At 44.8% G+C, this 25053-nt stretch overlaps 1 protein-coding gene across 8 annotated transcripts; it reads left to right on the forward strand.

Annotated features, from left to right (window-relative positions):
- The first annotated feature begins 1091 nt into the window (after positions 1–1091).
- csnk1g1 (casein kinase 1, gamma 1) lies at positions 1092–24778 on the forward strand. Of its 8 annotated transcripts, none has more exons than XM_037482282.2 (14): positions 1092–1361; positions 5959–6396; positions 6723–6763; positions 7669–7738; positions 13265–13416; positions 14703–14937; positions 15062–15147; positions 15467–15551; positions 15657–15805; positions 15912–16019; positions 17112–17222; positions 18838–18944; positions 20436–20459; positions 21174–24778. In XM_037482282.2, the coding sequence occupies exons 2-14, from the start codon at positions 6210–6212 to the stop codon at positions 21226–21228; spliced, it is 1410 nt and encodes a 469-aa protein (XP_037338179.1). In that variant the 5' UTR covers positions 1092–1361; positions 5959–6209; the 3' UTR covers positions 21229–24778. The 8 variants fall into 8 exon arrangements, with proteins under 8 accessions (XP_037338179.1, XP_062417837.1, XP_037338188.1 ...); XM_062561853.1 differs by having other exon boundaries at positions 15062–15146; positions 15463–15551; XM_037482291.2 differs by lacking the exon at positions 20436–20459.
- The last annotated feature ends 275 nt before the right edge of the window (positions 24779–25053 follow it).

Genomic DNA, 25053 nt, shown 5'->3' on the forward strand with positions numbered 1-25053 from the left:
GGATGAATTAAGACATTGGGTCTTTTGTTATGCAGATGATTTGGGGGATTTTTTAGAAACCTTTTGAGGGTTAATATTTTTTAGTGTTGGACAATGATTCAAATTCTTAATCTCATAATTTTCTACTATTGCATTGTAATGGGCAAAATTCAATAACAAGTCCATAAATAGTGTATTGTGCCCTTTAATCTGTGCAAACCCTTAAAACAAACAAGGTTAACATCACTATTCCCTTTACACAGTAGCAGTTAAATATTTCTTGTGAATCTCAACTTGAATATTAATGTAATTAAATATGAAACCAAAGCCATATGACACTGCCAGGGCATTAATGTTTTATCTAGATTCTTATAGTAAAGCAAGTCACTTTCCACAATCATCACATGATATTGTTATTTTTCTGAACAGGTACCAGCCTAAACGGGTCTCTTTTATCATGGAACAGCATGAAAAATCTGTCTATTTATCAATAATCCATTCATCTATCAATAATCTATATTCAGTAGCAAGTGTTCCTTGTTAGGGTGAAGTGGTCCAACACCCAAGTGCACAGCTAGGATTTACTGTGCAGGAGCCTTTTAGTCTGAAGTCCAGCTTTGGACTGGATTTCCTTTGGAGTCTTCTTATTTTAACAGGATTTTTATTTTTTTGCAGAACTAAATTTGGATTTTTTTTGTTTGCCAAACTATGTTTCATACCACGGTATAGAAGTAATTTATGTCAATACTACGTTTCTCATAAAAAGGGCATATTTCTATAGAAATAATGCTTAAATCCATAAAATTAAAAATATATGATTAAAATTTCCGTATAGTATATTTTAATTCATATTAGTTTTAGCCAATTATACCATAGAAGACCATGCAGACCGTCTGGTAAAGACGGTGAACAAATAAATGGTCCACTTTTTATTCTTCATCACAGGGGGAAAAAAATGAAGGAGAACCTGTTTTGCTTTTAAGAGGAACTTGTACTCAACCCTCTTATTATATAACAAAGGTAGTCATGAATTATCTGGTCTCCTCGCTGACCCGGACGTGTGCGTCGTGAAGCGGGCGGTGCCGTGTTTTTTTTTTTTTTTGTGTGTGTACATCCGGTGTGCTCGAACCTTTTCCCCCAGCAGCGAAGAATGGAGCGAGCCGCTAACGACGCTCCGCTGCTATAGCGCGAGACACACGTCCGCCACAACAAGTAACACCGAGAAAGAACCAACCAACAAACAAACAAAAAAACAACAACAACAACAACAGCAACCTTCACGTTAAACCCCGGACGGTTCGTGCACGTTTCCCCCGGGGGGCGCGTGAGACAAACCGGAGCCCGTCTCCCGGTTGCTGGTGTGGATCCTGGTCACGGCGAAGGTGAGCCCGCCGTGTTTGTCCGCGGTGGACGCTTGACGGAGGTGGTGGTGGTGGGGGGGGGGGGGAGAAGCCGTTAAACGTCACGCTTTTGGCCCGTTAGCTCGTGTCGTTTCGTTGGCCGACGGAGCTAATTTGCCCCCGTCGCGCTCCTTTCCAGCTGTCACCCGGCCACCAGGAAGTGTTAGCTTAGGCGTTAGCGGAGTCCCGTTGGCCTCGCTAACCCAAACGGCACATCGCCGTTGGCGCAAAGATAAAATGTGTGTGTAGTAAACGTAACGTAACCCCACCACCAAAAAAAAAACGGCCCGTGTGGCTCGAGCGCCGGTTGGCTAACGTTAGCTCGGCGGCCAGGCTGGAAAGCTAACTCGGCTAACGGTTAGTGGATCGATCGGACCGTCACTAATGCCCGTCTTTGTCCGCGGGGCGTTTGGGGTACGATGGCCAGCTCGCTTCCTTGTTTTGGTTCTACCGAGACGGGGGGGGGTGGGTGTGGGGGAGGTGTTGGTGGGACCCGTGGTCCTTTTTTTAAAAACATTATTTTTATTACATTAGCCTCCAAATGCCTTCTCTGAAACGCGTCCCTCACATACAAAGTGCCGCGGCTCCAATGTGAGATAATGTACCGTTAACCGAGGCCCCTCCTCAGCCCGCTCAACCGGTTCCACTTGTGGGGGTTTCGTGAGTAATCAGACGCCCCGGTTTTCTTTGCTCGTGTACCCGTAGAGGTAAGCGCGAATGGAAATGGGACGTCTCGATGCACCTTTTTTCCAAAACGCTAAATTATTGAGTCAATATTTGTGTTCGGTTAGCCTTCATCTTGTGAAATCACTGCCTGTGGTCATTTTCCACTAAAATAACACAGCGCTCTTTGAAGAGTGCAAACCTCTTCTGAAGTCCTTTTTTTAAATGTATTATTGAAATGTTCACTAGCTGGGCATTTACCCAAATTAGAGCCACGTGGGTCCATGATAAATTATTGTTGGCGTCCTTTTTAAAAGGAGTCCCACTGAGGGAAAGGCTGGTATAAAACTCCTTCTGTGTTGCCGTTAGTTTAAAGTCTGGATGAAGTAGAACTTCTCTAAATGCAAACTTGAAACAACCTCACACTTGCAGTTTTTGCAGTAAACTATTTACTCTGAAACACGTGGTCAGCATACTTACGATTTAGATCACATCAGTAAGGTCAAAGTAAGCTTTTAAAGTATCTCTACGGATTTGTTTTTAGATCCAACTCTGGGGAGGAGAATTAGATGCTTCGGATGTGTGTACAAACCTACGCTTTTATTGTCCTCTTTAAATCAATGGAGCAGGAAGACTGGATAATCTACCCCCCCAGATATAGTTCATAAGAGCTGGCTTAAAGGAAAGAGAGCGAGAGAGAGAGGCAGCTGTTAGCTGGCACTGCCACAGCAGGAGTCTGCACCCCCCTCTCAGGCTGATCTTTCCACTGAAGGTTAATCACTCCACTCAGTCTTTGTTTCAGCAAAAAAAAAAGAGAAAAGATGTCAACAGATAATCTCAGTTTTCTACTGATATTTTGAAAGTACATGTTTTCACTGCCACGTTTGTGAGTTACTGAAGGAAATATGGATTTTAAAACCAGCTTTTAAGCCGTTACATCAACTATCTTGAAATGTTTAGTTTTGGATGTCACGGTTGGACACCCCCCTTTTTGCCTCTTTTTTTTTTACTCTGTGAGCTTTCTGTTTGCCACTCAGTGCAGGGTAAACCCTCGATGTGTGCATTTGCATGTGTTCTCCTTGTTGCACAGAGATATCTTAAATTCCGGGATTGTGCTCGAAGTACTGTCCTGATACCTTCTTCATCGTTTCCAGTGGGTCTAGGATGTTAAATGAGCAGATTTTCATCCAGCTGAAACAACATTGTTGATGTGGCACAGGTGTGAGATCAGCAGAACTCATTGATTGTAGTCGCAACCACTGCACTTGGAGAGCTTCGACAGTGATATGACACATTTCTTCTTGGCGTGGAATGAGTTTTTGTTGAATATATGTATTGGTATTCTCGCGTGGATTCATTTGTCTGTTTGTGGCCACTTGTTAGAGCATCGAATCAATTATGAGTGCCGTTTTTCAGGGAGCCAAATGAGTGACGTGAAGTTTAAGAATGTAAACCATGTCTTGCATTTAATGTTAAATAGGTTAATTGATCATTGCACTTAATGATGTGACTATTACTTGTGCACCTGTGAAGGTCAAGCCGGCATAATGAAATATCTTCATGCAAATGAGCACTGTATCACACATCAGGCAGTGCCTTCATAAATCTTTATCATTAAACCCGCAGCCACATTTACGGGACGTACCCGACTAGAGCTTCCTCCTTGAAACTCGACTGTGAAATTCCAAACACGGTGCAAGAACTAAACTTTGCCCTGATAGCTCGGGCTTTGCTCATCCTCTCACTAAAGTTTTGGAACGGTCTGATTTCTTGCTCTGTCACTATCAATTCCATTTATTAGTTTATGCACATTGCTCACGGCAGGGCGTTTTAATGTGATATCTTTACCATACAAGAATGGAGCGGTTTTTATGTCTATGTCCCGTTTTGTCCAAACAGAATGAATGTTGAATGCTGCATTTGGGTGACAATTTCTAAGCTAGGCAATAACTGCATAAATACTAAAGTATACGTCAACATTGTGTGCCGTCGGGAAATATTTGTGGAGCAAATTGGAACGAGAAGGGTTTACAAGTTAAATCGCTAATGAGATTTGTATAGATAAAATCCTATTCATGTGTTCTCCTTTTTGAGGAAAACAATCCTGTTAACAGGATGCCAGAAGGTGTGTATCCTCAAACACATGCTCCTTTATCAGGAGACATGGTGCCTCCACAGGGATTAAGGCCGGGGATTCCCACATTACGCCCAAACCCAAGAAGCCATTTGTAGAGACCACAGAACGCTTAACAGTCCAACAGCGGATTGTTTGTTTGTTGTTAATTAGGCAGTGAACAACTCTACTTCGTCATCCTCCAAAATAGTGCAATCCACCACTACAACACTGCACATAGCACATGAAATGAAAACGAAATGATGCATAAGGAGAAACATCACACCAAAGGGCTCATTACAGCGTATTATGTGATACGCCGTTGTAATTAAAGGTTGCAGATTCTTTTGCTGCCCGTCTTGTACTTTAGTTTTCCTCCTGTGAATAGGTCAGCATGGGTGTCCCCTTTTTAATGGTTATTCTCCTGTCCTACTCCTCCAGAAAGCATGTCTGGACATGTTTGACTAGCGGTGTAGCTCTGGTAATCCTGCCTGCAATATCATTTACAAACGCTTTAACGAGCCAAAGGAACGGCACACTCCGTCTCGGGATATTGTTATATTGGGATATTCTCAAATTTATATGACCAAATGGCCACTCTCAAACAAAGTGAGACGTTACAATCTTATGGAATATTAATAATACTTTGGCATAAACACGCTGTGTTTAGCAGTACTACAAGGCCGTGTGTGTGTGCGTGTGCGCGCGATGGTGATGATGGTGTTCGATCACAAATTGTTCCAGCTCGCCGCTGCCACAAACTCGTTTTAATATCCGCGTTGTTCCGTGCGTGCTTCTATGTAACAGCGCACAGCCGCCCTTCAGAGCAAACTAGCTGCCTTTGATGCTGAGATCTGGGCAGGCAATACCGAGCATGAGTCATCGGGAAGCCCACACACAAATACGCTTCGCCAGCCGCCTTTCCATGCTCAGGGATTGCAGCGTTGTCATGAAAACATCAGTGGCTCTGTTTATTGTGTTTTTTCTGTGTTATCGACCAAAGACCGACCTGTGTCCAAAGTTGGGCTTCGGTGCCTCTGTGGCTTTCTGTCATTGTTTACATAATATTCCCCGCTGACATTGTCTGGCGGGCTTTAGCTGTGAGTGGTGGAGAGCCTTAAATGCCTTCATGATCACCAGCCAAGACTTAAGGGTTGTGTTGATACTCAAACTGTTTACTGCTGTTTGCTGTGACCACGCTGACTTGATGACTATCTCTAAAGCTCAGCGGCGCCGCTGCAGTGAGCCAGTCCCCGATTACCAGCGTCTCTTTGGCGAGTGATCGTCAGACTCGTGACCTTCAGACCGGCCACATTATGGTGAAGTTGCCTTTTTAAAAATGCATTCATTTTGGCACAACCCCACGCCCATGTCTCACTGTGAATTATTTTCCCAGCTGAGATGTGCAGCTCCTTTTGTCACATAATATTAACAGTAGTTAGATTGAAATGACAAAATATCTGCCCCAACCAAGGCCACTGGATCATAATTGAATTTGTATTGTGTTTTGTTTCTTCACTTCTTGAGGCATTTTTTTGTTATTATGTATTGTTTTTAAATTTATCAAAGATGTGCTCAACGTAGAACTTAAAAAAAAAAAAAAATGACATTGCGTTTGGAATGATAAAGTGTTATTTTAGGTGCCTTTTGTTTTGAGACATTCGTGCGGTTCCACTGTTTAGTTAAATAAGAAGCTCACTGGACTGTCGGCCTGTATCTTGTAGTTGTGTTTTTCAATCTCACAGTTCCATACGATGTTCTCTCTGGCGACTTAATGACTTTTCTCTTTGGTGTTGTTTACAGGTCTTCCACCTTCTCCTTCCTGGTACAAATGTTGAGGTGAGAGATCCGCCTGTCCGACAGCTGTTCGAGGCGAGGACGTACGGAGGGACGCAGGCGGAGTGCCGGTCAGCTCCAACAGGTGTTTGGTTCATGAGAGCGACCGTGCCACCCAGGCACCGGCAGTGACCAGGGCTGTGGCTGCGGTGGGCCCGGCCCAGGAGGCCTTTTTGTACATCACTCCGGGCTCCCGTGGACCTTGAGCTGCTCGCGCCATGGATCAACCGAGGGACAAGTACGGCGAGCGGCCCGCCAGGAGCACCAAAGTGCCCCAGGGGAGCCGCAGCGGGCACTCGTCCCGACCCTCGGGTTCCTCCGGCTCGTCCGGGGTGCTCATGGTGGGGCCCAACTTCCGCGTGGGCAAGAAGATCGGCTGTGGAAACTTTGGTGAATTGAAGCTCGGTGAGTTGAGTTTTAATGGTTGTCACTCACGCGCCTACAATTGGGGAACGCCCAGAACCAGTGGGACCTTTTATGGGACAGCTAAAATGAAATCCCAATCGTCAATAAACCAACACCATAACTTCCACGATTATTTGTCCGTTGTATGAGAATGCTTTGTCTTTAGATGTGTGTACATGGCAAACTGGAAAACAATGATTTTAAAACGATAACTTAACTAAATCAGATCCTTAAGGGGCGATGCAAGCTCCCTGGTGACCCCTTTTTGTAAAGCATCAAGTGTCATACTTGACTTTTAAAAGCCGTCTTTTCTTTCCTCATTCCAGGTAAAAATCTCTACACCAACGAGTATGTAGCTATTAAACTGGTAAGTGAGCCTGTTCTCTCCCTCTCTGCTGATACAAGGGTCTAATGATGATGGATTAAATACAGTTATGCAGATGCACCATGAGGCGCTTGCTCAGTGTGCTTTATTATGGCTTCGCGTCATAATATTACCAAGAATTACATCACGGCGATACAGCGTACTGCCGCTTCCAGTTGATTCTCAGAAATCCGACTCTCAGGATGTGCTCGGGTGTCACAGAGAGCAGGTCGGCGAGGTGTGTCTCTCTCTCCAGTGGCGGCTGGACTGGACATCCTGACTCCCGGCGCTTTTATTATCGTTTCCCGCTGAGAGCAGTTAACGGACCATTACAATGCTCAAGTATTGGGTTTGCTAAATCAAGCAGGTCTCAGCTGCTCGTAGTACTGCAAGGTGTCCGGATGCAGATGTGGGGATTTTACACCTTTTTTGAGGAATTTCTCAATAAATGTGTTGAGTTTCAAAACTGAAAAAAAAATAATAAACTGGGGAGAAATCTCATGATTTTTCATGTGGCCTGAACGTGTTTTGTTTGTTTTTCACACAAAATAAAGTTTGAGGTTCAGTCGCACTGTGACTCTGTAGCTTGTAAAAACCCTTCAAAATGGCGACTGATTTTGGCCTTTCAGTTGATGACTGAGTCTCCTGTAACGGAGCTTTTGGGGTGAGGACGGATGTGTTCGTTAATCTCAGGTCACAGGACAGAGCTGCTGCTGACGCCCAAATCCACACCTCTGTGAAAATAGTGATAGTTTGGTAGGCGAGAGGTTTTTCTGGTTCAGTTTGAAATTCTGTTGTCATATTTTATGTCTTCAATGCAAATACAATTTTGGCAGATTTTTTCAAAGAAATGTTTTCTTCTCACTTGTCATTAACTGAGTGCTGGTTCTGATGTGTCCGCTCTACAGGAACCAGTGAAGTCGAGGGCACCACAGCTGCATTTAGAGTACCGGTTCTACAAAACCCTGGGAACCACAGGTGAGGTCACAGATGTGTTTGCTGCTTCTCGGTTATTTCTTTGCAGGGGGGAGGGGGGGGGTGACTGAAGGACAATGATTTGACTGTTTTGGGAGATTAGCGTGGCAGATTGCCTCACTTGGGTTACGTATTGATCTTAAGCTGGGTCAGCAACTGTTTTTAATATCCAGGACCGTGTGTAGGTGAGTGCGCTTATGGTGACGTGCATGGAGAGCGAGGTGACCTTGCTTGTACTTCATTTCAACATGAGAGGTGTTGATATAATGCTTCTTAAACAACTGCAGTACAGAGGCAGATTTTCTTTTTCTATTCTGATCCACTGAAGATACTCCCTTGTTGTCAGTGCAGGAAGACAAATTGACCCGTCTGCGGACTTCAGGTGGTTGAGCTGATGATAACGATCCAATGTGTCACAGTGACTCGTGGATCTAGTCCGGATGTGTTGAAACATTCTTCTATGTGTACTGAGCACTTGTGGCTTTCCAAACACAGGCCTGTATGTTTCATTTGGATTTGTTTTTCTATAAAATACATTCAAGTTGCGTTTCTTTGTTCCTGCTCTTGAGCCGTGTATCGAGGGACTGGGGGAAAAAAGACGGAACTGATCTCAGGAAGTAAACGGGGAACTAAACCCGCCATCCATATCTGTTTTAACCACGCGTAGTTTGCCTTATCTCAGCCCCTCAGTTACTCTCTAAAACCACATGACAAAAAATACATCGCCGCCCTTCACCCCCCTCCTTTTTTTATAGTTTTGTTGATAACTGATAACTTAATGATTATTTCAGGCATCTCTACACATCATTATTGAACTAGGTACCTGTGATGTCACTTGCGCTCCATTCTCATGCGAGGAAGAGAACTCCAAGGGACTTTCCCCAAATTTGGTACAAACACCCACTAGGATAGAATAAAAAGAGCAGATGAGAGCTCCTTATAAACAGTGTTTTCTTTGCTCGAAATTCAGGTGGTAATATGCAAAATATGATCATTTGATAATGTAATAATAGGATAAAAGTGATAACATTTGGGACGTGCCGGTTATTCAGGACTTTGTCATACCTTTTTTGCTCACTTTATAGCCAATAGTAACCGTTTTCCTCTAATCTCTCTGGTTGTTGGTGGTGATCAATAGTGATGTCAACACTTTTACATTTTATTACTACGTGTTCAGGAAGAAAGGAAGCATCGCTTTTGCTTTTAAGAATGTATCTGCTCGTCATAGGAGATAATTCTGGGTCTGCTGACACATCGCTGTGATGGCAACCACTGACAGGAATCCTCTGAGGATTTAATCATTACCATAACAGAGAAATATAGTAAGGGCAAACTTTTTTTTTAGTCTTGGTACGAGAGGAAATGGGTGGGAACGCTAGAAACAATGGAACAATAGCAGTCTTTTTAAAATGGGTGTTTGTTGCTCTTCTGGTGAAATGGTTCAAATAATAATCTATACTGATTGTCACATAAATACACTTAAACTAGAATTAGTGTTTGATGGGAGAAAAGTTTGATTCCGTCAGTCTTTTTAATAAATCAAGGCCTTCCTTAAAGCGCTGGTCTCATTCACAGTTCGGCGTGGAAGATGTGACGCGTGGTCCGACTTCTTAATGCGCTTATTGGGGCTTCACGTGCACACATGGCGGCCTGGCTGGGAGTATAATGGCTATTGTTTTGCAAAGGCGAGGGCTGGAAAAGGCCAACTGTGCGGAAGCTCATTAAATATTTAGCGAGCGGGTCTGCCTCTCCCGGTGCTAACCTGCCTCCGTCCTCTCCTCCCAGATGGGATAACGTGACCTCCTTTCTTCTCGGGCCGCGTGCCGGATCTTTTGTGAATTAATGCGCTTTGGCTCAGATGCTCATTTAGGTGTTGGATCTGGTGCATAACCAACTGTCACTGGATATTAATGAGGGTGGTTAGATTAGGAATTGAACATTTTATGACAATATTCATCAGCGCGGCCGATGGCGGTTTAATCGCTGCTTTGGTTTTTACAAGACGATGAGGCGTTGTGTTTGTTCAAGGACGCTGTTGAGCTCTCTTGTTTTTGCTGTAAATGTGTTCCGTTATTGAGTTACCCAAATGAATATTCCTTTTTACGCTCCCTGGCACTAAGGATCCAAACGTGACGTGTACAGGCTCATACTTGTTCTCCACACACTGACCCGTTCTGCCTCGCTGCACCTGGAGGATCGTTTGCTGGATAACAATCATGAAGCAAATTTGTGTGTCTGTGTGTCGCAGAAGATTTCCACTCAATTATCATTTAAGTGGAGCAGCCCTTACAGACATTTGCGGGTGCATTATTTTTTTTTTTTTTCAGTGCAGTTATACAAATTAGTTTATTGAACTGAAGCAAGCCAGTAAATATGTCTGAAGCTGTGCAGACACGGCGTGGTCAACAGAGAAAACACGGAGTTTAACTGAAGCCGTCAACAATCTTCTGCTGAACCAACCTGGTGTCTCCTTATTCTATGTCCCCACACAGCTGTCCATCCGTCCCTACATGAACCTCTAAAGTGCTTGTCATGTCCACACGCAGTGGTGACTGGTTCGCTATAGAGGAGGAAACCAGTCCGTCACTGTGCCGACACAGTATGTTCACGTAAATGTATACTGTATGTGTATATAAATAAGACTCACACCTCCGGTATAATACAGAGTCACGAATTCACCTAACCTGCATGTCTCTGGGCTGTGGGAGGAAACCCACACAGGCACGAGGAGAACATGTAAAATCCACTCAGTAATCCCAACATCATTTCTGTGATGATTTCTTAGATTATTCAAAAGAGAAAGAAATCACCCTTTTTAATCCTTAACATACGTATGTACTGAGGTATCTTTGTGTTATGCGTTAAACGTAAAACACATTTACGAGATTAAAATAATCTGCATATGAGCTATGACGGGTAAAAATAGTCATTAGGGTTTTCTACAACCCTCTTTTCCACAGTGACATGTCATGTATTAATAACAGAACAACTACTACCAGATGGTCACAATAAAGCATCCAAGCTCAGGACTGGCGTCATCAGAGTGCAGCGAGAGAACAAGGTCTTTGACAGCTGCTCGAGAAATTGCACAACCACAGAACGTTGTGTTCGAGGACATTTGCACGAGTGCCTTTTTTTTTAGTCTGGTATAAAACCATTTTTATGTGTTCATCACACATCCATCCATTTTTCTGCAGAAGTCTGCACAAACGCTGTGATTTGTATGCCGGCTTCTTTTCCGATAGACCCGCTCCTCCAAGTAATGAGATGAGTTGGGTTTAAAATACACTTAATGCAACTGCGTATTATATACTCGTAAAGGAAATCAAGGTCATTACATTAGTGAAGCTGAACGCTCAATAAATTTGTTATCGTCTTCCCCCGGCAGGAAGGTGAATTTGATGAACGACGCACGCTGTAGCAAGAGTAGATTTATTGATGCGGCTGCTGTCTCTGTTGGTCCCGGCCACATGGCGTTTATTCTCCTGAAGCAAAGTATAAATGTCTTAAAGACTTAGAACTCCACCCATGAGAAGCTCTCATTATGTCGACGCGCGTTGAATGAGAGGACCCTGAAGTGGTGGCTTGCATCAACGTCTGCGTCTCCCTGTGCAATTAGAGCGCACGTTACAGGACACACGGTTTCTCCCACGAGGTCGGTAATGACGGCCCTCCGATCCCCCCCCCTCTGCAAGTCAAAAGCTTCACTAACCTTCAGCGGAACAACCGCTTATCCGCTTATTTACAGCACATCTCCAATCTGACACATTCTTCGGGCCTCCCACAGGCACCCTCATTCCTACGGTACAAAGTGCAACCCACAGAAGTGCAAGACGGGGCGCAGCAGGACTCCTACGGGCCCATATGCCGGCTGACTGCGTCCAGTCTGCGGCGTTTCTCAATCAATATTTGGCCGTCTGATTATCAGTCACTGCTTAAATTACAGGGCAAAAATAATCTTTGGCTGTTTGGTCCCTTTTTGTTGCTAAAATTTTCATTTACTCATGTTTTAGTCCGTGATGACAGTTGTGCTCCATAGCTTGCGTAGGTCAACAAGCTGATTTACAGGCGATGCGTACTTTAGCGAGTGTTTATATTAGTGTTAGCCGTGCAAATAGGCTAGTAGTCGGGTTTGGGGGGGGGGGGGGCGCCGCCCCTGTTATAGTGATAGGAGATACACTGGGCATCGGGCTCAAAGGGTCCTCCGAGAAGGTTCGATGTCTTTAAGTTGATTTAAAAAAAGCTTTGTAAATATTAAACCTGATGGTGGGGATTGTATAAAAAGACACAGGCCTGGCATTAACACTATAATATTGCTCCCTCTAAGTTATAGTAATTTCAGAAATGGCAGATAAAGTACTGGCTTTAGTATCGGAGGAACTAAAAGGGATCCGGATGTCCCCACTACTTTTAACGATCATGCAATTATAATCTTTCCAAGGACGGAAGCTCAAGTGGTCTGACAAAGCAAGGTCTGTACCACTGAAGCGCCAGCATTTCTCTGAAGTTTCTCGAGAGGACCTTTTTTTTTTTTTTTTAATAGGACAGGCTGGCAGTAAGCAGAGGCAAACTTTGAATCAGTCATACTCCCAAAGGCAATTAACAGTTTGACCTCATTTCCTGTTCTTTGAAAGATTTGGGATCAAGTAGAAGAACGCGTCCAATTACAAATATTTACAACTGATAGGAGTTCGTATGTGCATAAAACCTGGCATCCTGCAAAACATTAAATCTGATGAATAATCATTTCATAGTATGCGAGCAGGATGCTGCTTTAAAAGTGACCGTGAGGATCCTGAAGATCCAAAGGTGCTGCGTCTGCGTCTTGTGTCGACGGACTCGTTTTAAATTCATGGTTCAAAAAGGCGTGCGCGTGTTTCAAAGCCAGAAGAACAATAGGTGGAGTAACATTTTTGTTGAAGACGACCCAGAGAGTGACGTCTTTGGTTTGTTTATTTCTATATCCGAGACCTTTTTTGCTCCCTGTATCGCCACTGCTGCTTTTCATCGCCTTTTTTTTTTTCTTCCACCACGTTGAAGAACCTTAAACTAGTCTTTAGTTTCCAGGCCCTGGTAGAGCAGTGAGTTTTATCTGCAGGCTCTCTGTTGGGTTTTCCTCTAAAGGGTTAACGTTGACCTTGTAGCTCGGTGGCCTCATGGTGCTCCTCCCCCCTGCCCTCAGACCAGTTTGACGCCTCTTTCACCTTGGAACCAACTTGCACATGTAATCAGTCTTTGGAGACAAGAATAATAAACCGTTTTACCACGCAAACTCTCTTACCTCCCACTAGGATTTACAACAAAAGAGACCTATTCTCCCTTTGGTATCACCTGCGAACTAGTATTTTATTTTTCTCAACCGTTTGCACTTTGCTATTAGGAGTGATTTTGAGTGTCTTAGATGTGTTGCTAAATGCACAGTTAAACAATAAAGACTCGAGGATGACCAAAACTAACGTGAGGGCGCGTACAGCTGTGTCGACTGGGATGTTTGTCCAGTTTAACTTCTTCTTCCTGCTTGTTTTTCAGCTGAAGGCGTGCCCCAGGTGTTTTACTTTGGGCCCTGTGGGAAGTACAATGCCATGGTTCTGGAGCTGCTGGGCCCGAGTCTAGAGGACCTCTTTGACCTTTGTGACCGGACTTTTTCACTGAAGACTGTCTTAATGATTGCTATACAGCTGGTGAGTTCAAACCATTACATGATGACACATTAATGAGTCCGCGCAGCACGCCGTGTTCCCTTTGACAGCGGCAGATGAAAATGTCAAACAAGTGCTACTAAATATCCTGATCTGTTTTTCCGTGAAGTGATTCAAGGTACTTTACAGTAGATTAACAAATGTCCCAGTACAAATGACATTTTCTATATTTATAAACCTCTTGTCTAGCTGTTTTCTGCCGTTTTTAAGGTTGACTCGGCCCAACTAAATTGTACATAATCATCCGCATAATGTCCTGGCCACAGAGGTCCATTGAGCAGGTGTGCTACCGGTGCAGCGTCTGCAGATCCTCCGTCTGCCGGTGCACACGCGCTGTTGGTCTGAGTCGGATGTAGGCTGTCAAAAAGAGCAAAGCCATCACTGAATCTCATTCAGGGTGAGCGGCTCGCCTGGTGGTCTTGTAGCTTTTTAGTCGCCTCAGACATCTCAATCTCTAGCGTTTCATTTTGTCAGCACAAAACCTGCAGTGCTCTTGTAATGGGGATACTAGCCCCTGCATATTCGTGAGGAAAGTTACAAAACGGCACAATATAAGCACCGTGTTGCAGAACAGGGAGTTGCCTGCACCCCCGGCCGATCTTTCCCCCCTATTTACGACGTAGGTCTGCAGAAGTGTTGTGAGCTTGTCCTCCTACACACACTCCTTTTTTTCTTCTTTTTTTGAAACCCTCAACATCAAAGCCAAGTAAATGATCTTAACTCAGACCATTGCTTATTTTACCATTGTGATCGAGCTGTTCTGTCCTACTTTTGGGACATTTTATTGCCTAAAAGGTTCAATTGATAATAAAACTAATTCTATAGTTGCAGCTTTCAAATATCATGAGAGATTTTCTCATGTGTATTTGGTTGGATGATCGTGACGTCTTCGACGGGTTCGTCCAACGCGAGAAATCTTGAGCCTTGCAAGAGGCCGATATGTTGCAGAGATTTTAGTTTGTTGTGCGAGTGAAGCACCGAATCCCACATTTACCGTAATGCAGCTCAATTGCGTCTTTGAAGTATGTGCCCCAGATGGAGGTTTTCAGATAAACCTCCATATTCTCCACGCTGACTCTGGTGATGTGACCTGAATTATTTTCATAGCGCTCTTTTTTTAATGTCTAAAAAAAAAATCCCAAAGCTCCCGAAAAGACTTGACATATTGCAGCAGACAACGTCCATTGATTATGTCAGCTTTGAGTACATTGTGACTGCTTTTGATGACTCTTGTTCTTTGCTCACTACGCAGTATTCTTTCCCATCAGATTTCCCGAATGGAGTTTGTGCACTCCAAAAACCTCATCTATAGAGACGTGAAACCTGAAAACTTTCTCATCGGGCGGCAAGGGAATAAAAAGGAGCACATCATCCACATCATTGACTTTGGTCTGGCCAAAGAGTACATCGACCCCGAGACCAAAAAACACATTCCGTACAGGGAGCATAAGAGCTTGACCGGCACGGCCCGATACATGTCCATTAATACACATTTAGGAAAAGGTAAGATTACTTTCATCGCTTTGTGTGTTTGTTGTGTCCTCCTCACAAGCATATTGTGTAATGTGGATTGCTGCTTCTATTCTTGGAGTTTCTCAGTGAAATGTTATCAAATCTATTAATATAGAGCAAAGCCGGCGAGATGACCTGGAGGCCTTAGGCCACATGTTCATGTATTTCCTTCGTGGGAGTCTACCATGGCAAGGTCTAAAGGTATGCGAAGTACATGGAAGTATTGTCCTAATGTAGAAAAACGTGCATCAATAAAGAAATAAAGCGGACATGATTTGAATCTGATAATCGGATCAGTATTGTTGTTTTAGTTTGTATTGAAAGTGTGTTTTAAAGTCTAAATTTACTGATATATTTTAGAGAATATAAACTACAACCAAAGGGAGATGAGAAGTAGATTCACCATATAGACATTCCAGTTTATCTGTCTGCATTTAGAATCCGCATCATGTTAAGAACTAGTTTTGATACGTTTCATCGGAATCGGGTCATATGTTCCTCCGTTTTAACTCTCCTGCAGGCCGACACGTTGAAAGAACGATACCAGAAGATCGGCGACACTAAACGAAACACTCCCGTCGAGGTTCTTTGTGAGAACTTCCCAGGTACGCTGACGACGCCGTAAAGCTTGAAATCCCACTGTATCATTTAAATAATCGCACCTGTATTGAAGGTCAAACCGCTTTTTTTTTCAAATGTTTTTAATTCAGAGGAGATGGCCACCTACCTGCGATATGTGAGGCGGTTGGACTTCTTTGAAAAGCCGGACTACGAATACCTGCGGACGCTGTTCACTGAACTGTTTGAGCGTAAAGGATACACCTTCGACTACACGTACGACTGGGTCGGCAGGCAGATTGTAAGTAACGCACGTCAACGAAACACGTTTCCAGGAGCTCAATCAGGCGCTTCAACCGCTGGTCGTTGTTGTTGTTGTTGTTGTTGTCGTCGTCGTCCCCCTCCAGCCCACACCAGTAGGGTCCGTCCATATAGACTCTGCGGCGTCTGCTGTGACGAGAGAGAGCCATCCTCACCGGGACCGGCCCTCACAGCATCCGCCAATCAGAAATCAGGTAGGCCAGGTGCCAGGCTTTTGTTCCCGTGCGATCAACAGAGAAGGTGAAATGTGTGTGTGTGCGGGTTACAGCGGCCATTTTTAAATGGAGATAATTACAATAACTGAGTGATTTAAACCCAATTGTTTCCAATTCTCTCTCTATTGTCCTGTTTTGGTGGACTGAGTTTTAAAGGAATTGCTCTGATTGAACGCAGCCATAAAATTAAACAACAGATAATACTTTGGAATCATTTCACATACACATTGACAGAAGTATATTATGTGTGTGTATATATATATATTTTTTGCACTGAAATATTATTCTGATTAATTCATATTTGCAGATATGACACATAATTTCATGATCTAAATTGATTTGTCACATATTTAATCCACACAAGAGTATACCTAGTTGCTATCTACCGTGTGGTTGTTTCAAATACAGTATTATTTCATGGATCTACCAGAAAACTGTGACCTTACTGGGATAGAAGACCTTTGCGCTCTCACGCCGCCCTTAATTGAAGCGAGAAAGTGAAGGATTAGATTTCTTTATCAAAGAGGTTGAACAGGTGAGACCTTTATGAAAGGTGCTCAGGGTGTTGTGCAGGTGGGGTCTTTTCTGTAGCCCCCCCCCCTCGCTCCGTTTATGGTAAGAATTTTATTAACTATTTTGCGGTGAGATCACAGATGAAGGGTCTCTTTATTTGTTGTGCTTCGGCTTCTATTGTTAACAAAGGCAACGATTTCTTTCATAGATATTTAAGGTTTTGTTTGTCTATGTAAATGTGTAAAGATTGAGGGGAAAGGTTTGAGATGTTAGAGCTTAGACCTCCATTCGCCTTCAGGCTCATTAGCTTCCATTTCAGTTCTTTGGCTAAAGCTTTGATTTTGACTCACTCCTTTTTTTATTTTGTCACATTTCTTTCTTTTTTTTTTCCTCCATTTCTCATGCCGCTTTGCATGGTACCTGGCCACGCACACCCAAATATCCTACTCTCCTAACGCGATTATCCCATCACCACCCGCCACCCTCTCCCACCCCCCCCCCCCCCTCCTCCCCCCCACCACCGGTGCCCCCAACCCCCTCCCTCCGACTCCTGAGCAGACAGCGGTCTCAGATCGACGAGGAGCATGGGAGGTGCAGCCCACACGCCAAGCAAACTCCTCCTATCTGACCTCCCACCTGGCAGCGGACAGGCACGGGGGCTCAGTGCAGGTATACACCCCTCACCTGACCCACCCGCCCCCTCCTCCCCCCGCTATGGAGTCGGATCTGTCTCATAGGGTGCAAGTCACAACGATGAATATTTCACTATTAAAAATTAATTGAATACACATTATTGTTCAGTTTTTTTTTCCAGGTCATACAGAATATATAAAACCACACTGTATACCCCTTTTACAAATGTTTTAAATTGAGTTTCCTGAAAACAGAATCAGATTTAACCTTTATTTTAGCCTTGTATGTGAGACAGATCTACAACCATAAACCCCCTCCCCCCCCCCCTGCCCTTTTACCCCTGGCTGGGAAATGTTATTTTTCTGCACCACCATATGCATGTCATCTGGTGCTGCTCACCCCAGATGGTGAAAATAGTATTTGGCCGCCCTGGTTGTGACATTTCAATCTCCGGTACAACAATTTTACGTGAGCAAAGACCAAACTCCTCTTGCGTTGTCAGAGTTGCGTGGCTCGGCCGGCTAAGTACACGCTCTGTAGTCGTAAAGGGTTATTATGCTTTAAGGAACATCCTGGTATAATTTGTCTTCTTGCATTACTGAGGTCGTCCCGGCCTGTAACGAGCTCAGTTTGCACAAGTGTGTACAGTGTGGGCTTTGTTAGATCTCCGGCTATTCTCCTTAATGTATCAACCGTTCATGCTGAAACCAGTTGGGGGCTTGCAACTTTCCTCCAGATGAAAACTGTGCTCTCTTCATTTGTGGAGCTTTTCTCCTGGTTGTTTTCCATTGGCAGAAGCCGCCGTTTCTCCAGCTCGGATTGGACGCTCGGTGCACAAAGAGATCGGGTAGAGAATCTGCTTCAGATAACGACTACGAAAGCAACAGGGGCAGCAGAGCTAATGCTAGCTAGCCGTGTTCTTAGAAAACACCTTCAGCTGTCAGCTTGACTCTGATGTTACGGCTGCACAGACGCTGTCCTAGTCTCTCAAAATGTTCAAAGAAAGTCATGTCACATAAATATAGTTACTAGCACTTGTGAGACATTTTACAATAATAAAAGAAGGCGACGCCAGACCCAACGCTGCGTAGGTATGAAGACAATAAATGTCCATTTCATTCACAAAAGTAATTATGTAATGTCGAGCTGTCATGTGACCCTCACCTGGAATGGGTCATTTTAATCAGAGTAAACCAGCTTTTGCCGTTACGACAGTTTCCTGCGTCCCGCAGCTGCATCTCGAGGAGGATTCTCCCCACTTGTTGCACCATGAATGGAAGTGAATGGTTGCTGACATTAACAAAGGGCTACACTGTATAAACCTATGCACACAAAAGGGGCCATATTTATAACGGCATTTCTTCTACAGGTAAATGGGACAGTCCTCAATAGCTTTTCTCTGTTCATCGGTTGTTTACTGGCATACCGCACAATGATCTTTATTCATTTATTATATAGACGGACCTTCCTATCACCTCCTCAGGTTTTATACGAGGCGTCTTTGCTTCTGTGTTGCCCCAGAGGAGGTGACGACAAGACAAAAAACCACGGGCTTGTTCAAGTTCATTCTGGCCGACATCTCAACTGTTTTTATTTATTTATTTATTTTATTTATTTTTATAAATACCCCCCCCCCCCTCGTCTACCACAGGTGGTCAGCTCGACCAACGGGGAGCTGAATGCAGACGATCCGCTGGCTGTTCACTCCAGCGCTCCCATCGCCGCTCAGGCAGAGGTGGAAGTGGTCGACGAGGCCAAGTATGTGTCATCCGCCCGGCGGCCTCTCTCCTCCATGTCCATCTGCTGCTTCCTCTCCTTCCTTCTCTCTCTCGCCACTTTTTGTGCTATGCTGTTGGATTGTGACAGCCCCCCCCCCCCTCCCTCTTTCCCAAGCTGTCATCTCACCTTCTAGTTCACTGTGTGGGTGTTTGATCTTGAACGCTGCCTATTTGTGTGTCTTTTTTCTTTTGAGAAAGCACACGTAGAGTAACTTCACCCGCCTTCCAACACACTGGACACTTTACTTATTAGCAGCCGGACCGACTCAAAAGAATCCGCCGAGTGACCTTTACCGCCACGTCTCTAACGGTGTCAGCAGTCATCACGCGGAGCCGATTCCGTCTGTGTGGCAGCAGCCAGACGGGATCCCAGCAGATTGTCCGTGTGGTGACTTAGTCACAGGGACAGAGATGATGTTATTGTGTTGGTCACTTCTTTCTCAAACATTTGGGGGGGGGGGGGGGCGCATGTCTAAGAGCTGGTAGCACGAGCTAAACAGCTACTGGTGTGAGGTGTTCAGCAGAGAGATGTCATGCTGAAGAGCTTCTGAGGCACACGACTCACATATTTATGTTAAGGGGGATAGTAAGCGCTCTGCATTTGGGATTAGGGGCGTGGGTTATTACAGCAAACACTGAGGAGCTTTGTGTGTTTTAACAAAAAGAGCAAAACTCTGAAGTATTGAGATCTAGTCACATTTTTCTCCTGCCTTTCCCATCAGAGTCCATTAAAGCCACTGTAAAAAAGAAAAGCAATTCCCTTCTGCAGAGTCTCATGAATCTCCCAGAGGTTCATCCACTTTAATCTGCTCTCGTTGGTCTTTGTGTCCAGATGATAGGCTGCCCCCCCCCCCCCCCCCCCCCGCCCCCATTCACACAGATGTTTGATATGATGATTGGCGCGTTTACTGCCGGTCTGTTTGACATAGGAACATGATGCATCTTAATGAATGTTTAATGTTTTTAAGGAAGCATCAGGTTCCCGTTCTGAATAAAGGGCCACACACACACACACACACACACACACACACACACACACACACACACACACACACTGCTGCCTCATTTCATGAAAACGCATCAGATTAGCTTCTGACTGTGGAACAACAATAATAATAATTAGTCTATTCCTGATCAGGTTGGAAGTTATATGCATTTTTGTTCACAAATCAGTGAGTCTACTTTTCTATGTATTTGTTTACTTATAAACCTTCAACCCCTAAAATGTGCCACGTTACACCTGATCAGTAGAGGTTCAGTAACCTCTTTCTCCTCCTAACCGCTCGAGCGTTGCCTCTCCGTGTGTCGTTGTGTGTCTGTGTGCATGTTAGTGTGCTACGTGTCCAGTCCCATCATCTTTGTCTTTCTGTATTAATCTATCTTTCTTTTCTCTACACTCTTTCCTCCCTCTCTCTCTCTCTCTCTCTCTCTCTCTCTCTCTCTCTCTCTTTCTCTCTCTCTCCTTCTGTAGCTGCGTGAAAATGCTCAACCTGTGGTGAGTCCCTCTCTGCTAGTCCACCTCCGCCTCATGGGTCAGGGAGTGGACCAGCCTAGGCCGGGGCCCCCGTCCAGTTTGTTCTTTAGCGCTTTAAGTAGACTCTCGCAGGTGCGCGACGGCGGTCCAACATGTCCGCCCGTGAAGTCGCTGCACCTCGCCGCCTGTCGCCGTAGTGACGGACGAGTAGAGAATGTTTTGGAAGTAGGGGCGCCTTCAAAACAATGAAGTGCCCTGATGCCAGTTAAAGGTCCCTCGAGCTCCTGCTGCATGGTGCCCCTTTATTCGCTTTAGAGCCCAGCCACTGTGTCCCGACCAACAGCTTCTTTTTCTTTTCTTTCAATGCCCTTTTGGTGTGTCTGTGTTGCCCGTCCAGGCTCACCCCGTCTCGTGCTGTGTGTGCACTGCTCTTTGTACCGTGTGCGTTGTGTCTCCTGCGGGAGGTGAAGGAGCATGCAAACACTCGGCAGATGGCACGTCATCCGTCCCGTCTTTGGTGCCGATTGTTTTACTAATCAAACCTTTTGCCAGCTGCGGTTCTCACTAAGGACCCCCCCCCCCCTCTCCCTCCCCACCCAGAAAAAAAGTAAATCCAAATCAAATTCAGCTGTCTAAGGACACCGACCTGAGCGTCCACTCGTGGTTTTTGTCCTTTGTTCTTTCTGCTGCTCTCTCGTCTCTCTGTGGGTTTGATTTGCGCGCCTCTGTCTGCAGGTGCTGCTGCTTCTTCAGGCGGAAACGGAAGAAGAACACGCCGAGGCACAAATGATCGTCCGCCACCGGCCCGAGACGCGTCCGGCTCAGTCGATTCTTTTTCGTTTCTTTTTTGTCATTTCAGAAATCAATGCGGTCACATTGAGAATGAATTCGGGAGACGACCTGAAAGCTCTTGATTGGATGGTTTTCTGGAGGGACCCGTGTTTAAAGACGAATGATTTGTTGAGACGTACGAGTTCTTTTTCTTGTTTCTCCTGCAGAGAAACAAGATTTCTTTCTTTGATTCCCAAAATCCTGTTTTCACCCCTCATTGGTCGGTTCGCTCATTTCAACACGCCGCCCTTTGGGTCGTCGGCGGGCGAGGGACTGAATGTAAACCCGAGGGCCCCCCCCCCCCCAAGCACTGGGCCCCCCTGGGGCCCGAGGGAACAGGAGACCAGAGGCCTCCTGCACTGTGCTCTCGGGGGATTTGGGATGTCGAGGGGAAACCCTCCTCAGGCAGTCCTGCTCCTGACTGCTTTGAAGCAAGACACTTGGAGGGAGTGGGGGAGGGGGGGGGGCAGGCAATGCTATTTATGCTATTTATGTCTCGGTTGCCACCAGTTTTCTTACTTAGTCTAAAACATACACTGAATGTCTGGACAGAAATGTAAATGACTTTGGAGCATTTATATAATCTTGTCATTTTTGGAGTTCAGGCCGATATTTAAGAAGTGGGGGGGGGGGGTGATACCAAAACAAAGTGGAATTAAAGGATGCAGGGTCTCAAAATGTTGATGATGTGATGGTTATTAATGGACTTTTCACCAGTAAACACCGGGGGGGACGTTTCTTTGGAGTGGACCCCCTCCCCCCCCACCCCACGCTGCTGTCCAATGCCTTAACCCCAACCAGTCTCCACCAGTCCTCCCATCAGTCCACCGCCAGTCTGCCATCACATCACCATTCGGATAAGCCAGTTGGCAGCGTGATTTTCTTTGGGGGGGGGTGATGCAGGCTCTTCCCCAGCTTGCATCAGCTAGAGAGAGCGATGCTGAACTGGTTTGTAGTAAAGATCTCTGATGGTGTCTGGACGTCCCTGCGGGTCCAGTCTGAAGAACTATGTCCTGCAAAGCCATGTTTGAACTTTGGACAGCTCTGCTGAGGACCCCTCCCCCCCCCCCCCCCCCGCAGCCCCCCCCGCCGTGAGCGAAGGCGACAAAGTGAACATGTCCATCCCGTTTTTATTTAGTGTCATGGAGGACTGCCTTGAGAACAATATCCTCGATACGTCACCTTGCGAATCCTCCAAAGAGAATTACCGCTCACCGCTGTTTTAATTTTTTTTTATGTTCTAATCTTGCTAATGTGAATTTGTTTGAACGCAATTTCTTTTTCTTTTGTTTTCCCCATTCCAAATAGCCATGGTTTTACGGGGGAAAGAGAGGGTGACGGGGGGAAGAAAAAAAAGCTCGACATCCGTGATGCACTACACCCGTTGACCCGGCGACGCCCCGCCTTCGTAAGACTGACTTTGAACGTGCTCGTTACTTTATTGAAGCTGCCTCGTTGCTTGGCCTTCCCCACGGAGTGCAGGGGATATACTTTAAATTACTTTCATCCCCTTGTTTTTTTTTGTGCCATTGTCCAAATACTTTTTCTTTTTCCCGTTCTGCACACACACACACACACACACACACACACACACACACACACACACACACACACTTACTCGCTGCAGTCCTGGGTGGGTGGACTCGTGTTAGAGTTGGTGTTGGGTGTGGACCTTCTCCATCATCCTGTAGAAACACCAATGTTGTGGACGAGTTCTCTCAATGAACCTGCGTGTATTTACACTGTATAGCTTTGGGTTTATTCTCACCCCCGAACCGCCAGTTACTCCGGGTCTAACTTATTGTGTTATTGAAAGTACTTGAATATGAGAAAATCTACGGGACCTTTTTTTTCTGTTTTTGTTTGGGGGGAGGGGTTCCTTCCTTGGTCGTTACCATAGTGATTCCACACGTAGGATTTGAGGGCAATGGCGGGTAAACGGGCTATTTGAATGACAGGTGTTCATTTCTTCGAGACGTGTTGGGCTGACCTCGCAGTCGGATGTCTGTTACAGGGTCGCGCTCCTGTCGCCGTACACACACATTTTTATCCGTTTCAGTTATTATTTTTTCCGGACACCAAACCAGCGACTCCTGCTTCGGACTCTGGTCTTTGCCGCTTCCTGAGAAGAGCCAGGCGTGTCTTAATGTGTAGTGAGATGGACATCCAGACTATTTAGCCTCCCGCGTTGCCCCTGGTGCCATTCCGGAGACTACTACTCGCCCCAAGCCTTTTACCTGTGCCAGGAAAATGTACACAGTTGAATGTGTTCTTGACCATCGCATTCCACCGGGGGGGGGGGGGGGTGGTCCTCCACGTGTCCACCGTCATGTTGGGCAGGTGAGGAGTTGCCCAGTTCATGCCAGGAAGTGTTTTTATGAGTTGCTTCTGTTGGTTTCTTTCCGTTATTGTTGAAACCAACGACAATGTATCGAATTTAGTTTAATGTAGCTACATTTGCAACATCTGCTTCTCCCTTGAAGTGCTGGTCTGCTGAAACGGTAGATATCGATATATTACTCTGGTGTATTTACTTGTTACTCTCTGGGCCTCATGCAGAGCGATATAGGAGTACTCTGTGTGGTTTGTATCTGCATGGCTTGTATCCGGAGGCGACAGCCAGTGGCCTCGGTCCGTCGCTGTCTCTCTGGCTCCAGTGACGCGTCCTCACCTCGCACACCGCTGGGTCAGTGAGACGGGGGAGGTTTTTTTTCGGCTTTCGGGTCCTCATGTAAAATAAATGTCTTCTCACCGCACATTCCATTTCAGTTGCCATCCTTCCTGATGTGCTTCAGTCAGAGTTGTGTTTATGACTTTCGTTGTGCGTCAGTCACATTCTCGTGTCAAAGCTATGTAAAGGAAAGCGAAGGCTGGTTAAGGTGTGAATGGATGGCTTAAGTCTTTATGGGTTCTCTGGCACTTTTCCCCTGTTGCTGTACTGTAGAATTGTCTTGGATTTACTGTATTGTTTTTCTTTGAGGGAGAGGTTTAGGGTGACATTTACTGCAATATTGTGATGATTATTTGTAAATTGTACAGAGTTCACAATTATGCTCTTTGTTCTTTCTGTTGGGATTCTATATCAAATATGTATTCTTTGATATTTTTTTCCCCTCTCAGACTGGAAAATCAAATTGTACAGCTCCAAGAGTTTATCCTCCCCTCAGCTTTTTTTTCAGAGCTATGATTAAGAGAAATCTTAAAACTGTAAATATATATTATTGTGTTGAAATATGAAATATGAATGTCACTTAAAATGTATTTGAATGAGTTAGTCAAGGGCTTCAAGAATGAAGGACCCAAATTTCTTCTTTTTATGCTTTCATATTTTTGATTTACAGAAAGGTAAAGATCCTTTTTTTTTAATCTGAAAAGCCTTTTTTTTCCTTTTTCTTTCTGGATTCATGTGTCACACAAGCTTATAAAATCACTTTTTATTCCCTCCACAGTGAAAGGGAAACTCCAGTTTGCACCCTTTTTTATGTAAAATAAAAGATCTCTCCACCTTGTGAAGTGTTTCTTCTTTTTTTCCCCCCCACAGAGTTGATAAACCAATTCTTCTCAGGGTTTGTTTGTGGTTCTTTTATAATGAACAAAACATCATCCTAAAGATTTAAATAAAAGTATAGAGCAAACGCTTGACAAGAATAAGGTAGTTGCTCCCAAGGTACTATCGCTTTAAATTACCGAAATATATGTATAAATATATATCTTGTATCTTATGTAGGGGTCATCTTGTTACCAGAAACTCAGGTTGAAAACTGATTTAAACAAAAGATAAATA

This window comes from Pungitius pungitius, chromosome 4 (assembly GCF_949316345.1).
Source record: "Pungitius pungitius chromosome 4, fPunPun2.1, whole genome shotgun sequence".
NCBI classification, from domain to species: domain Eukaryota; kingdom Metazoa; phylum Chordata; class Actinopteri; order Perciformes; family Gasterosteidae; genus Pungitius; species Pungitius pungitius.